Source organism: Bombina bombina, chromosome 4 (genome assembly GCF_027579735.1).
Source record: "Bombina bombina isolate aBomBom1 chromosome 4, aBomBom1.pri, whole genome shotgun sequence".
NCBI classification, from domain to species: Eukaryota; Metazoa; Chordata; class Amphibia; order Anura; family Bombinatoridae; genus Bombina; species Bombina bombina.
Window position 1 is genome coordinate 528,970,208 of NC_069502.1, and position 14,374 is coordinate 528,984,581.

The 14,374-nt window shown below is 42.6% G+C and overlaps 1 protein-coding gene across 8 annotated transcripts in view; it reads left to right on the top strand.

Annotated features, from left to right (window-relative positions):
• MYO6 (myosin VI) overlaps positions 1–14,374 on the top strand; it is a 635,235-nt gene that overhangs the window by 367,688 nt on the left and 253,173 nt on the right. For all 8 annotated transcript variants that reach the window (XM_053710463.1, XM_053710457.1, XM_053710460.1 and 5 more), the window contains exon 13: positions 4,835–4,992. In XM_053710463.1, the coding sequence (XP_053566438.1) occupies positions 4,835–4,992 (158 nt within the window). The remainder of the gene's footprint in view (positions 1–4,834; positions 4,993–14,374) is intronic.

The following is a 14,374-nucleotide window of genomic DNA, read 5'->3' on the forward strand; positions in this document are numbered from 1 at the left end:
GGAGATTATGGACAGAATCAATGCTCTCAAATTGGCTAATTCTTTCACTCTAGACGCCTCTTTGCAATTGGCTAAGTTAGCGGCTAAGAACTCTGGGTTTGCTATTGTGGCGCGCAGAGCGCTTTGGTTGAAATCTTGGTCGGCTGATGCGTCTTCCAAGAACAAGCTACTAAACATTCCTTTCAAGGGGAAAACGCTGTTTGGTCCTGACTTGAAAGAGATTATCTCTGATATCACTGGGGGTAAGGGCCACGCCCTTCCTCAGGATCGGCCCTTCAAGGCAAAAAATAGACCTAATTTTCGTCCCTTTCGTAAAAACGGACCAGCCCAAGGTGCTACGTCCTCTAAGCAAGAGGGTAATACTTCTCAGGCCAAGCCAGCTTGGAGACCAATGCAAGGCTGGAACAAGGGAAAGCAGGCCAAGAAACCTGCCACTGCTACCAAGACAGCATGAAATATTGGCCCCCGATCCGGGACCGGATCTGGTGGGGGGCAGACTCTCTCTCTTCGCTCAGGCTTGGGCAAGAGATGTTCTGGATCCTTGGGCGCTAGAAATAGTCTCCCAGGGTTATCTTCTGGAATTCAAGGGACTTCCCCCAAGGGGGAGGTTCCACAAGTCGCAGTTGTCTTCAGACCACATAAAAAGACAGGCGTTCTTACATTGTGTAGAAGACCTGTTAAAAATGGGAGTGATTCATCCTGTTCCATTAAGAGAACAAGGGATGGGGTTCTACTCCAATCTGTTCATAGTTCCCAAAAAAGAGGGAACGTTCAGACCAATCCTAGATCTCAAGATCTTAAACAAATTTCTCAAGGTCCCATCGTTCAAGATGGAAACCATTCGAACTATCCTTCCTTCCATCCAGGAAGGTCAATTTATGACCACGGTGGATTTAAAGGATGCGTATCTACATATTCCTATCCACAAGGAACATCATCGGTTCCTAAGGTTTGCATTCCTGGACAAACATTACCAGTTCGTGGCGCTTCCTTTCGGATTAGCCACTGCTCCAAGGATTTTCACAAAGGTACTAGGGTCCCTTCTAGCGGTGCTAAGACCAAGGGGCATTGCAGTAGTACCTTACCTGGACGACATTCTGATTCAAGCGTCGTCCCTTCCTCAAGCAAAGGCTCACACGGACATTGTCCTGGCCTTTCTCAGATCTCACGGCTGGAAAGTGAACGTGGAAAAGAGTTCTCTATCCCCGTCAACAAGGGTTCCCTTCTTGGGAACAATTATAGACTCCTTAGAAATGAGGATCTTTCTAACAGAGGCCAGAAAAACAAAGCTTCTGGACTCTTGTCGGATACTTCATTCCGTTCCTCTTCCTTCTATAGCTCAGTGCATGGAAGTGATCGGGTTGATGGTGGCGGCGATGGACATAGTTCCTTTTGCGCGCATTCATCTAAGACCATTACAACTGTGCATGCTCAGTCAGTGGAATGGGGACTATACAGACTTGTCTCCGAAGATACAAGTAAATCAGAGGACCAGAGACTCACTCCGTTGGTGGCTGTCCCTGGACAATCTGTCTCAAGGGATGATGTTCCACAGACCAGAGTGGGTCATTGTCACGACCGACGCCAGTCTGATAGGCTGGGGCGCGGTCTGGGGATCCCTGAAAGCTCAGGGTCTTTGGTCTCGGGAAGAATCTCTTCTACCGATAAATATTCTGGAACTGAGAGCGATATTCAATGCGCTCCAGGCCTGGCCCCAGCTTGCGAGGACCAGGTTCATACGGTTTCAATCAGACAACATGACGACTGTTGCGTACATCAACCATCAGGGGGGAACAAGGAGTTCCCTAGCGATGGAAGAAGTAACCAAAATTATTCTTTGGGCGGAGTCTCACTCCTGCCACCTGTCTGCTATCCACATCCCAGGAGTGGAAAATTGGGAAGCGGATTTTCTGAGTCGTCAGACATTGCATCCGGGGGAGTGGGAACTCCATCCGGAAATCTTTGCCCAAGTCACTCACCTGTGGGGCATTCCAGACATGGATCTGATGGCCTCTCGTCAGAACTTCAAAGTTCCTTGCTACGGGGCCAGATCCAGGGATCCCAAGGCGGCTCTAGTGGATGCACTAGTAGCACCTTGGACCTTCAAACTAGCTTATGTGTTCCCGCCATTTCCTCTCATCCCCAGGCTGATAGCCAGGATCAAGCAGGAGAGGGCGTCGGTGATCTTGATAGCTCCTGCGTGGCCACGCAGGACTTGGTATGCAGATCTGGTGAATATGTCATCGGCTCCACCTTGGAAGCTACCTTTGAGACGAGACCTTCTTGTTCAGGGTCCGTTCGAACATCCGAATCTGGTTTCACTCCAGCTGACTGCTTGGAGATTGAACGCTTGATTTTATCGAAGCGAGGATTCTCAGATTCTGTGATCGATACTCTTGTTCAGGCCAGAAAGCCTGTGACTAGAAAGATTTACCACAAAATTTGGAAAAAATATATCTGTTGGTGTGAATCTAAAGGATTCCCTTGGGACAAGGTTAAGATTCCTAGGATTCTATCCTTCCTTCAAGAAGGATTGGAAAAAGGATTATCTGCAAGTTCCCTGAAGGGACAGATTTCTGCCTTGTCGGTATTACTTCACAAAAAGCTGGCAGCTGTGCCAGATGTTCAAGCCTTTGTTCAGGCTCTGGTTAGAATCAAGCCTGTTTACAAACCTTTGACTCCTCCTTGGAGTCTCAATTTAGTTCTTTCAGTTCTTCAGGGGGTTCCGTTTGAACCCTTACATTCCGTTGATATTAAGTTATTATCTTGGAAAGTTTTGTTTTTAGTTGCGATTTCTTCTGCTAGAAGAGTCTCAGAATTATCTGCTCTGCAGTGTTCTCCTCCTTATCTGGTGTTCCATGCAGATAAGGTGGTTTTACGTACTAAACCTGGTTTTCTTCCAAAAGTTGTTTCTAACAAAAACATTAACCAGGAGATTATCGTACCTTCTCTGTGTCCAAAACCAGTTTCAAAGAAGGAACGTTTGTTGCACAATTTGGATGTTGTTCGCGCTCTAAAATTCTATTTAGATGCTACAAAGGATTTTAGACAAACATCTTCCTTGTTTGTTGTTTATTCAGGTAAAAGGAGAGGTCAAAAAGCAACTTCTACCTCTCTCTCTTTTTGGATTAAAAGCATCATCAGATTGGCTTACGAGACTGCCGGACGGCAGCCTCCCGAAAGAATCACAGCTCATTCCACTAGGGCTGTGGCTTCCACATGGGCCTTCAAGAACGAGGCTTCTGTTGATCAGATATGTAGGGCAGCGACTTGGTCTTCACTGCACACTTTTACCAAATTTTACAAGTTTGATACTTTTGCTTCTTCTGAGGCTATTTTTGGGAGAAAGGTTTTGCAAGCCGTGGTGCCTTCCATTTAGGTGACCTGATTTGCTCCCTCCCTTCATCCGTGTCCTAAAGCTTTGGTATTGGTTCCCACAAGTAAGGATGACGCCGTGGACCGGACACACCTATGTTGGAGAAAACAGAATTTATGTTTACCTGATAAATTTCTTTCTCCAACGGTGTGTCCGGTCCACGGCCCGCCCTGGTTTTTTTAATCAGGTCTGATATTTTATTTTCTTTAACTACAGTCACCACGGTACCATATGGTTTCTCCTATGCAAATATTCCTCCTTAACGTCGGTCGAATGACTGGGGTAGGCGGAGCCTAGGAGGGATCATGTGACCAGCTTTGCTGGGCTCTTTGCCATTTCCTGTTGGGGAAGAGAATATCCCACAAGTAAGGATGACGCCGTGGACCGGACACACCGTTGGAGAAAGAAATTTATCAGGTAAACATAAATTCTGTTTTTGCGACACAGTAATTCAGTTGTACTAGCAAACAGGAGGTTAAACTAACTTGCTTTAAGAGATACGGACACATACATAAATTATATAATAACGAAATGTATTTCCAAGTAACAGTATGTATGTGCAAGAGTTAAAAAAGGTTTAATAACACCAATAGCTACTTACTATTTTAATGGATTGGGATGAGGTTGATGGGACAAACACAGTTTCTGAATATTTTGTGGAATATTAGATAAAGACATTTCATCATCAAGCATTTTTAAGCTTCCACTTCTTATCCATATATCAAGAGCAGGAGCAGCAATGCACTACTGGGAGCTAGCTGCAAAAATCCCCCCAAAAATCCCCCAACCATTTTAATTCTGACTTCAGCTCAGCGTTTAAGCTGCTGCCCTCAGAGATCTGCAAGTCCGACTGACTACTGCCCACGCTGCAAACACACTGCTGTCCCACTCAATAACTACACATGCAGTCATGAGCCGATTGAGGAAACTACACGTGCAGTCATGAGCCAATGTGCCGCCATAGCCGCCAATGGGAATAGTTTCAGTTCCCACTGAGCTACGCCAATAGGTTAAGATAATCTGTGACCCACTAGGTATCAGTCACGTGTCAACCATATGATATGCGTAGCAGGCAGATGGCAAAACGGAAACCAAAAAAAATAAAAAAAAAGTTTAAATTAAAAACAATTTGTGCTGAAGCAGGAACACACCTACACACTGCCGCCTACACACTAATGTGTCACGACACACAGTTTAGAAAGCACTGCCTTAAAGATAAGCTACATTGAATTAAAACAAAATTTAATTTACCACATGATTAAACCTACGTACCAGAACACGTGCATACTGCCCACAAAAAAAATTTGGATTGCAGAAGATGAAGATCCCAATAACCAAAACATATTTTTGATTTGCATATAGTAGTAAACACATTGTATTGTTGTGATACAATTATTTATAACACAGGGACTGTTTATAAATAATATTGAACTTATTTTTAAAACCTTTGTGTTTTAGAGTCCCTCTGAAGGTGGAACAGGCAAACAATGCCCGCGATGCTCTGGCAAAAGCTGTCTATAGTCGTCTATTTGACCATGTGGTTAACAGGGTCAACCAATGCTTTCCGTTCGAGAGGTCATCTTTCTTTATTGGGGTTTTGGACATAGCAGGTTTTGGTAAGTATATTGTCTAATTTAAATGAATAATTTGCATTATTTGTTGCTATTTATATTTATGTCATGCCCTACAAACATACAAACAGGGGAAACAAAGGTGCTTCTTTATCTTGGTTTTTTGTATATAGAATATATATATATATATATATATATATATAATCAATACACAGCAGTTTAGCACTCATGATACTTTCCTTATGACCAGGGTGCTCAGCAACATATTTCATAGACTGCTTTTGTTGGAGGTATATATATATATATATATATATATATATATATATATATATATATATATATATATATATATATAGATAGATAAATATTGCTATATATATATATAAGTATATGTGTGTGTGTGTATATATATATATATATATATATATATATATATACACATATATATACAGTATATATATATATATATATATATATATATATATATATATATATATATATATATATATATAAAAAGATAGGCTAGCACTCACGGTTACAGTTTCATCCACCCAGGGTGCTTCCATGAAATTTATAATAGCAGGAAATGGGGATGCATATACTATATTGTATATAGCCATGCACATTAAAGTACATTGAGGGGGTCTCCACCTGTTGAGGAGTGGTATCACAGGTGGTGACCTGGAACTGTATCACTTAGGATAGTTTAAAAGGCACGGATTAATAGGTTGCACACTGTTATTTTGTATTGACTAACGAAGGGAATAACACCCCGAAACGTTACATTAAAAGAGTAACATTGAAAATCCTGGAAAGTGCATCCCCATTTCATGCTATGATATATGTGTGTGTATGTATATATACAGTTGCAAGAAAAAGTATGTGAACCCTTTGGAATGATATGGATTTCTGCACAAATTGGTCATAAAATGTGATCTGATCATCATCTAAGTCACAACAATAGACAATCACAGTCTGCTTAAACTAATAACACACAAAGAATGAAATGTTGCCATGTTTTTATTGAACACATAATGTAAACATTCACAGTGCAGGTGGAAAAAGTATGTGAACCCCTAGACTAATGACATCTCCAAGAGCTAATTGGAGTGAGATGTCAGCCAACTGGAGTCCAATCAATGAGATGAGATTGCAGGTGTTGGTTACAGCTGCCCTATAAAAAACACACACCAGTTCTGGGTTTGCTTTTCACAAGAAGCATTGCCTGATGTGAATGATGCCTCGCACAAAAGAGCTTTCAGAAGACCTACAATTAAGAATTGTTGACTTACATAAAGCTGGAAAGGGTTATAAAAGTATCTCTAAAAGCCTTGCTGTTCATCAGTCCACGGTAAGACAAATTGTCTATAAATGGAGAAAGTTCAGCACTGCTGCTACTCTCCCTAGAAGTGGCCGTCCTGTAAAGATGACTGCAAGAGCACAGCGCAGACTGCTCAATGAGGTGAAGAAGAATCCTAGAGTGTCAGCTAAAGGCTTACAAAAGTCACTGGCAAATGCTAACGTCCCTGTTAGCGAATCTACAATACGTAAAACACTAAACAAGAATGGATTTCATGGGAGGATACCACAGAAGAAGCCACTGCTGTCCAAACAAAACATTGCTGCACGTTTACAGTTTGCACAAGAGCACCTGGATGTTCCACAGCAGTACTGGCAAAATATTCTGTGGACAGATGAAACCAAAGTTGAGTTGTTTGGAAGAAGCACACAACACTATGTGTGGCGAAAAAGAGGCACAGCACACCAACATCAAAACCTCATCCCAACTGTGAAGTATGGTGGTGGGGCATCATGGTTTGGGGCTGCTTTGCTATCCTGAACCCCTGGACGGATTGCTATCATCGAAGGAAAAATGAATTCCAAAGTTTATCAAGACATTTTGCAGGAGAACTTAAGGCCATCTGTCTACCAGCTGAAGCTCAACAGAAGATGGGTGTTGCAACAGGACAATGACCCAAAGCATAGAAGTAAATCAACAACAGAATGGCTTAAGCAGAAGAAAATACGCCTTCTGAAGTGGCCCAGTCAGAGTCCTGACCTCAACCTGATTGAGATGCTGTGGCATGACCTAAAGAAAGTGATTCACACCAGACATCCCAAGAATATTGCTGAACTGAAACAGTTCTGTAAAGAGGAATGGTTAAGAATTACTCCTGATGGTTGTGCACGTCTGATCTGCAACTACAGGAAACGTTTGGTTGAAGTTATTGCTGCCAAAGGAGGTTCAACCAGTTATTAAATCCAAGGGTTCACATACTTTTTCCACCTGCACTGTGAATGTTTACATGGTGTGTTCAATAAAAACATGGCAACATTTCATTCTTTGTGTGTTATTAGTTTAAGCAGACTGTGATTGTCTATTGTTGTGACTTAGATGATGATCAGATCACATTTTATGACCAATTTGTGCAGAAATCCATATCATTCCAAAGGGTTCACATACTTTTTCTTGCAACTGTATATATATATATATATATATATATATATATATATATCTCTATATCTATATCAAAGAAGTGCACTCTCACTTAATGAGCACCAGCTGCCAGGGTGCAGGCAAAGCATAAATCCATAGTAACATAGCAGGCTTGCACTCTCTGGTCAAGTCTGAGGAAGGGGAGTTTTTGTCCCCGAAACATCACATTAAAGCATAGCTTCACAAGGACCAGAGAGTCCAAGCCTGTTATGTTACTATAAATATGTGCGTTTTATATATATATATATATATATATATATATATATATATATATATATATATATATATATATATATATATATATATATATATATATATATACAATGTGTGTATATATACAGTATCTCACAAAAGTGAGTACCCCCTCACATTTTTGTAAATATTTTATTATATATTTTTATGTGACAACACTGAAGAAATTACACTTTGCTACAATGTAAAGTAGTGAGTGTACAGCCTGTATAATTGTGTAAATGTGCTGTCCCCTCAAAATAACTCAACACACAGCCATTAATGTCTAAACGATTGGCAACAAAAGTGAGTACACCCCTAAGTGGAAATGTCTAAATTGGGCCCAAAGTGTCAATTTTGTGTGGCCACCATTATTTTCCAGCACTGCCTTAACCCTCTTGGGCATGGAGTTCACCAGATCTTTACAGGTTGCCACTGGAGTCCTCTTCCACTCCGTGACAACATAACGGATGTTAGAGACCTTGCGCTCCCCCACATTCCGTTTGAGGATGCCCCACAGATGCTCAATAGGGTTTAGGTCTGGAGAAATGCTTGGCAAGTCCATCACCTTTACCCCCAGCTTCTTTAGCAAGGCAGTGGTCATTTTGCAGGTGTGTTTGGGGTCGTTATCATGTTGGAATACTGCCCTGCAGCCTAGTCTCCGAAGGGAGGGGATCATGCTCTGCTTCAGTATGTCACAGTACATGTTGGCATTCATTGTTCCCTCAATGAACTGTAGCTCCCCAGTGCCAGCAGCACTCATGCAGGCCCAGACCATGACACTCCCACCACCATGCTTGACTATAGGTGTCACGCTCCGCTGCCGGATATCCCGGCGGTTCTCCCTGTGTGCCTAGTTGCCTAGCAACGTCTCGCTCATTCTGAGCCATCCCACTCGGCTGACGTCAGGCTGGCTTCTTATTCTGGTAACTTGATCCTCTGGTGCCCGTTTGTTTGCTAACCTCTGTGGCTGTCGTGAGTACTCTGAAACTTTTGAATCTTGTCTTATGTTCCTGAACCATTGCCTGAACGACCACGCTGTTGCTTAACCCTCAATTTGCCTGATTACAAGTTGCCAAACTCTGCATTACTGACCACGCTGTGCTTAACCCTCAAACTGCCTGATTACAAGTTGCCAAACTCTGCATTACTGACCACGCTGTGCTTAACCCTCAAACTGCCTGATTACAAGTTGCCAAACTCTGCATTACTGACCACGCTATGCTTAGCCCTCAAACTGCCTGATTACAAGTTGCCAAACTCTGCATTACTGACCACGCTGTGCTTAACCCTCAAACTGCCTGATTACAAGTTGCCAAACTCTGCATTACTGACCACGCTGTCCTTAACCCTCAAACTGCCTGATTATAAATTGCCAATTTCTGCATTATTGACTGTATTATTGTTTAACCCAGTATCGGCCTGATTTCAAGTTGTCTTATCCTGCATCTCGGGTTCTGTTGTGGTCTATTCCTGAACTGCTTGATTATAATTTCCAAGTCTGAAGTTTATTCTTCTGCTATCAAGTTTTCTGTTATTCTATCCAGAGGACTCAGATCAACTCTGCTCCATATCGTAAGTACCTTGTTCTATAGAAGTTGTCGTGGGTCACGTCCTGGATTAAACTCAGAGTGCTAGGGTTTATTTTAGTTGGCCCTAGCATTTGGGTCTTCTTCTGGACATTACCTAACCTGACATAACAAACGGACCATAATATGGACCCCGATGAGTTATCCAGGGCTGTGGCTCTTCAAGGACAACTTCTTGGTAATCATTCTGCACATTTGCAATCATTGGATTCCAAGCTTGACCAGATTACTGCTCTGCTACATAACCTCTCCGCTCCTTCTCAAGCTACGGCTACTCCTGCTGCAGCTGCTGCCAGTTCCAATGCTGTTTATAAATCACCTCAGCCGGTGGGACAATATATTCTTAGAATTCCTCTTCCTGATTAGTATGACGGAAATCTGGAAGAATGCCATGGATTCCTTAATCAGTGTCGTTTACACTTCAGAAACAATCCTCAAGTATTTGTCAATTCTTCTTCACCTTTATTATTTCCCTAATGAAGGGTAAGACTTTTGGCCTGGGTATCTCCTCTTTTGGAGAGAGACGATCCTCTTCTTCAGGATGTGGAGTTATTTGTGTCTATTTTTTCCTCTGTTTTTGACAAGCCTGGGAGGTCAGCTGCTGCTGAGGCAAGGCTATTGGATTTGAGACAAGGGTCCCTTTCTGTAGCTCAATATGCTATTGAGTTCAGGACTTTAGCCACAGAAACTGATTGGAATCATGGAGCCTTACGGGCAGCTTTTCGCAAAGGACTTTGCAAATGCTTAAAGGATGAACTTGTATTTTGTGAACTTCCTGACTCTCTTGAGGATCTTATCAATTTATGCATTAATCTCGACGCCCGGCATTCAGAATGCCTACAGGAGAGAGACCAGAATCGGAGACCTTTTTCTAGATCTACCTATCGTCCTCCTATTCTTTCCCTAAGTCTTTCTAATAATAACTCCCATTCTTCTGAGTCCGTATAACCCATGGAAGTAGGAGCTATTAAGTTGACAGAAGCTGAACGCCATAGAAGGCGTACCCTTGGGTTATGTTTTTATTGTGGCACCAAAGGTCACTTACTGAAAGACTGTCCTATCCGGCCAGTAAAAGCCAAGGCTTAACTGTTGATTCAGGGACTGAGTTAAGCCAGAATCCTATGACATCCCTCAATCCTAAACTCTTTGTTCCTGTTACCATCACTTTTGGTAACGCCAAGTTTCAAGCGCAAGCTCTCATCGACTCTGGAGCTGCTGGAGTGTTCATTGATTCAAGTTTTGTTAACTCTCTCAGGATTCCTCTTCTAGCCAAGAAACAATTAATCAAGGTAACTACAGTTAGTGGGCAGCCTTTGGGATCTGGAATCATTCAACATTCTACGATACCTCTTCTTTTGTCTGTGGGCATACTCCACTCTGAAATTATTCATTTTGATGTAATCTCTTCCCCCCACATACCATTAATTTTGGGGTTACCGTGGTTGTAGCTTCATGATCCAGTATTCTCCTGGTCTAAAGGAGAGCTTATTTCCTGGGGAACTACCCGTTTTAAACATTGTCTGCAAAATCCTTCCAAACCGTCCAGTCCTGTCGTGGCTCTATTGGATGCTCCTGATTCTTTGCCTCATCACTATCATGCTTTCTGTGATGTTTTTTCTAAAAAGGAGGCTGAAACGTTACCTCCTCACCTGATTTTTGACTGTCCTATTGATCTGTTATCTGGGGCACCTCTACCTAAAGGGAGGACCTATCCTCTCTCTCGTCAAGAAAATATTTCTCTTGAAGAATACATTAAGGACAACTTGGCCAGAGGATTTATTCGTCCTTCATCTTCACTGGTAGGAGCAGGGTTTTTCTTCATTTGAAAAAAATATGGAGGGCTTCATCCCTGTATTGATAATCGAGCCTTGACTCAGATTACTGTCAAAAACAGTTATCCTCTTCCGCTCATCCCTGAGCTATTTGATCGTCTCCAAGGTGCTTCTCTTTTCTCCAAATTGGATCTTCGTGGCGCCTACAATTTGGTCAGAATTCGTAAGGGAGGCGAATGGAAGACAGCATTTAACACCAGATTTGGTCACTACGAATATCTTGTAATGCCTTTTGGATTGTGCAATGCACCAGCAGTGTTCCAGCACTTTGTTAATGAGATCTTCCGAGATTATTTAAACCAATTTGTTATCATTTATCTTGATGACATACTGATCTATTCCAGAACATTACAGGAACATGAACAGCATAAAAAACTTGTGCTTCAAAGATTACGTGATAACTCCCTTTTCGCTAAATTAGAGAAATGCTCTTTCCATCAGAGTTCCATTCCCTTCTTGGGGTATATTATTTCAGAATCTGTTTTTGAGATTGATCCTGCTAAACTTTTGGCAATCAAAGACTGGCCCAGACCTACCACCATCAGATCCCTGCAGAGGTTTCTTGGCTTTGCCAATTACTATAGAAAGTTTATAAAGAACTTTGCTGACATCACGTCTGCTCTCACTTCTCTTACGAAGAAGGGTTAAGATTAAAGGAACTGGTCTAATTCGGCAGTACAGGCTTTTGCAACTCTGAACTCTGCATTTTGTTAGGCACCTCTTCTTAGTTATCCCATTCCTGAGCTCCAATTTATCCTGGATGTAGATTCTTCTTCTATTGCTGCTGGAGCTGTTCTCTCTCAACGAAATCCGACTACCAGTAAGATACATCCGGTGGCGTTCTTTTCAAAGAAGTTCAATCCTGCCAAATTAAACTATGATGTGGGAAATAAATAACTATTGGCTATAAAACCTGCTTTGGATGAGTGGAGACATTGGTTAGAGGGTACTAGTCAACCATTTTTTATTCTTACAGACCACAAGAACCTCCTGTACCTCCATACAGCTAAACGCCTCAATCCTTGACAGGCTCAGTGGGGCTTGTTCTTTTCCAGGTTCAATTTTGTACTTTCCTATGTTCCTGGTTCCAAGAATTCCAAGGCAGATGCATTATCCGGGCAATTTCAGTCTACAGAACCTACTCCACTGGATTCTGAACCCATACTACGTCCTGTGTTCTTGCTCAAGTATCCTCTTTTCCTGTACAGGCCTTACGTTCAGCTCAAAACCAGGTACCGTCTTCTTACAAACTTCCTTCTGGGATCCTGTATGTACCCAGTAAATTACGTCTTAGGCTTTTACGTTGGGCTCACGACAATATATCGGCAGGTCATCCAGGAGTAACCAATACTTTGTGGAGACTTAAGCAGCATGTTTGGTGGTCCACCATGAGGAGGGACGTTAAGGAATACATTGCCGCTTGTAGCTCTTGTGCATCTAATAAACAGTCTACTCATCAACCGTTTGGATTATTACAGCCCCTTCCTGTCCCTCATTACCTTTGGTCCCATATATCCATGGACTTTGTTACGGATCTTCCTGTTTCTGCTGGAAATATGACCTTTGGGTAGTGGTGGACCGATTCTCCAAGTCTGCTCATTTCATTCCTCTTCCTGGATTGCCTTCTGCTTGAAAACTTTCGGAATGTTTTGTTCTTCATATCTCTCGATTACATGGATTTCCTTCTGACATAGTTTCTGATCGTGGTGTTCAATTTCTTTCCCGGTTTTGGAGGTCTTTTTGTAAGCACTTCGGAATCAACTTATCTCTTTCTACTGCTCATCATCCACAGTCCAACGGACTGACCGAGCGTGTCAATCAATCCTTGGAGTCTTATCTCAGACACTATGTAAACCATCAACATTCTAACTGGTCACAGTTATTACCTTTAGCGGAATTAGCTCACAACTCTCGCTTCAATTCCTCCTTACAGACCTCACCCTTCAAGGCAGCTTATGGCTTTGAGCCTAGAACTTTTCCTATGATCACTAGTTCTACTGAAGTTCCTGGAGCAGATCGTATTGTAAAAAATCTCAGTAACCATTGGAAACACATCCGTCAAAATCTACTCTCTTCTTCCACAAAGATATTCTGATCGCAGAAGGTGTAAGGCTCCTTTACTTCGCACTGGAGACAGGGTATGGTTATCCAACAGATTTATACATCTAAAACAACCTTGTACAAAATTGGGTCCCAAATACATTGGACCTTTCCGAATTGTTTCCAAAGTTTGCTCTTCAGCTTATCGTCTGGCCTTACCCAAGACCCTTAGGATTCACCCAGTCTTTCATGTGTCTCTCCTCAAGCCAGTCATCAACAATCTGTACTCCATCAATAATAAACCTCCTCCTCCGCTATTTGTAGAGGGTACTTCGGAGTTCGAGGTCAGTCAGATTCTAGACTCCAAGCTACGGGGAGATCGGTTATACTACCTGGTCCATTGGAAGGGTTATCCTATCACTGAATGGTCTTGGGAACCTGCCTCTCATGTACATGCTCCTGCTCTTGTCAAGTCTTTTCATATGAAGTATCCTGCCAAGCCTGGTCGGGTCCCCCGGAGGGGTCCTTGGGGAGGGGGTACTGTCACGCTCCGCTGCTGGATATCCCGGCGGTTCTCCCTGTGCGCCTAGTTGCCTAGCAACATCTCGCTCATTCTGAGCTGTCCCACTCGGCTGACGTCAGGCTGGCTTCTTATTCCGGTAACTCGATCCTCTGGTGCCCGTTTGTTTGCTAACCTCTGTGGCTGTCGTGAGTACTCAAACTTTTGAATCTTGTCTTATGTTCCTGAACCTTTGCCTGAACGACCATGCTGTTGCTTAACCCTCAATCTGCCTGATTACAAGTTGCCAAACTCTGCATTACTGACCATGCTGTGCTTAACCCTCAAACTGCCTGATTACAAGTTGCCAAACTCTGCATTACTGACCACGCTGTGCTTAACCCTCAAACTGCCTGATTACAAGTTGCCAAACTCTGCATTACTGACCATGCTGTGCTTAACCCTCAAACTGCCTGATTACAAGTTGCCAAACTCTGCATTACTGACCACGCTGTGCTTAACCCTCAAACTGCCTGATTATAAGTTGCCAAACTCTGCATTACTGACCACGCTGTGCCTAACCCTCAAACTGCCTGATTACAAGTTGCCAAACTCTGCATTACTGACCACGCTGTGCTTAACCCTCAAACTGCCTGATTACAAGTTGCCAAACTCTGCATTACTGACCATACTGTGCTTAACCCTCAAACTGCCTGATTACAAGTTGCCAAACTCTGCA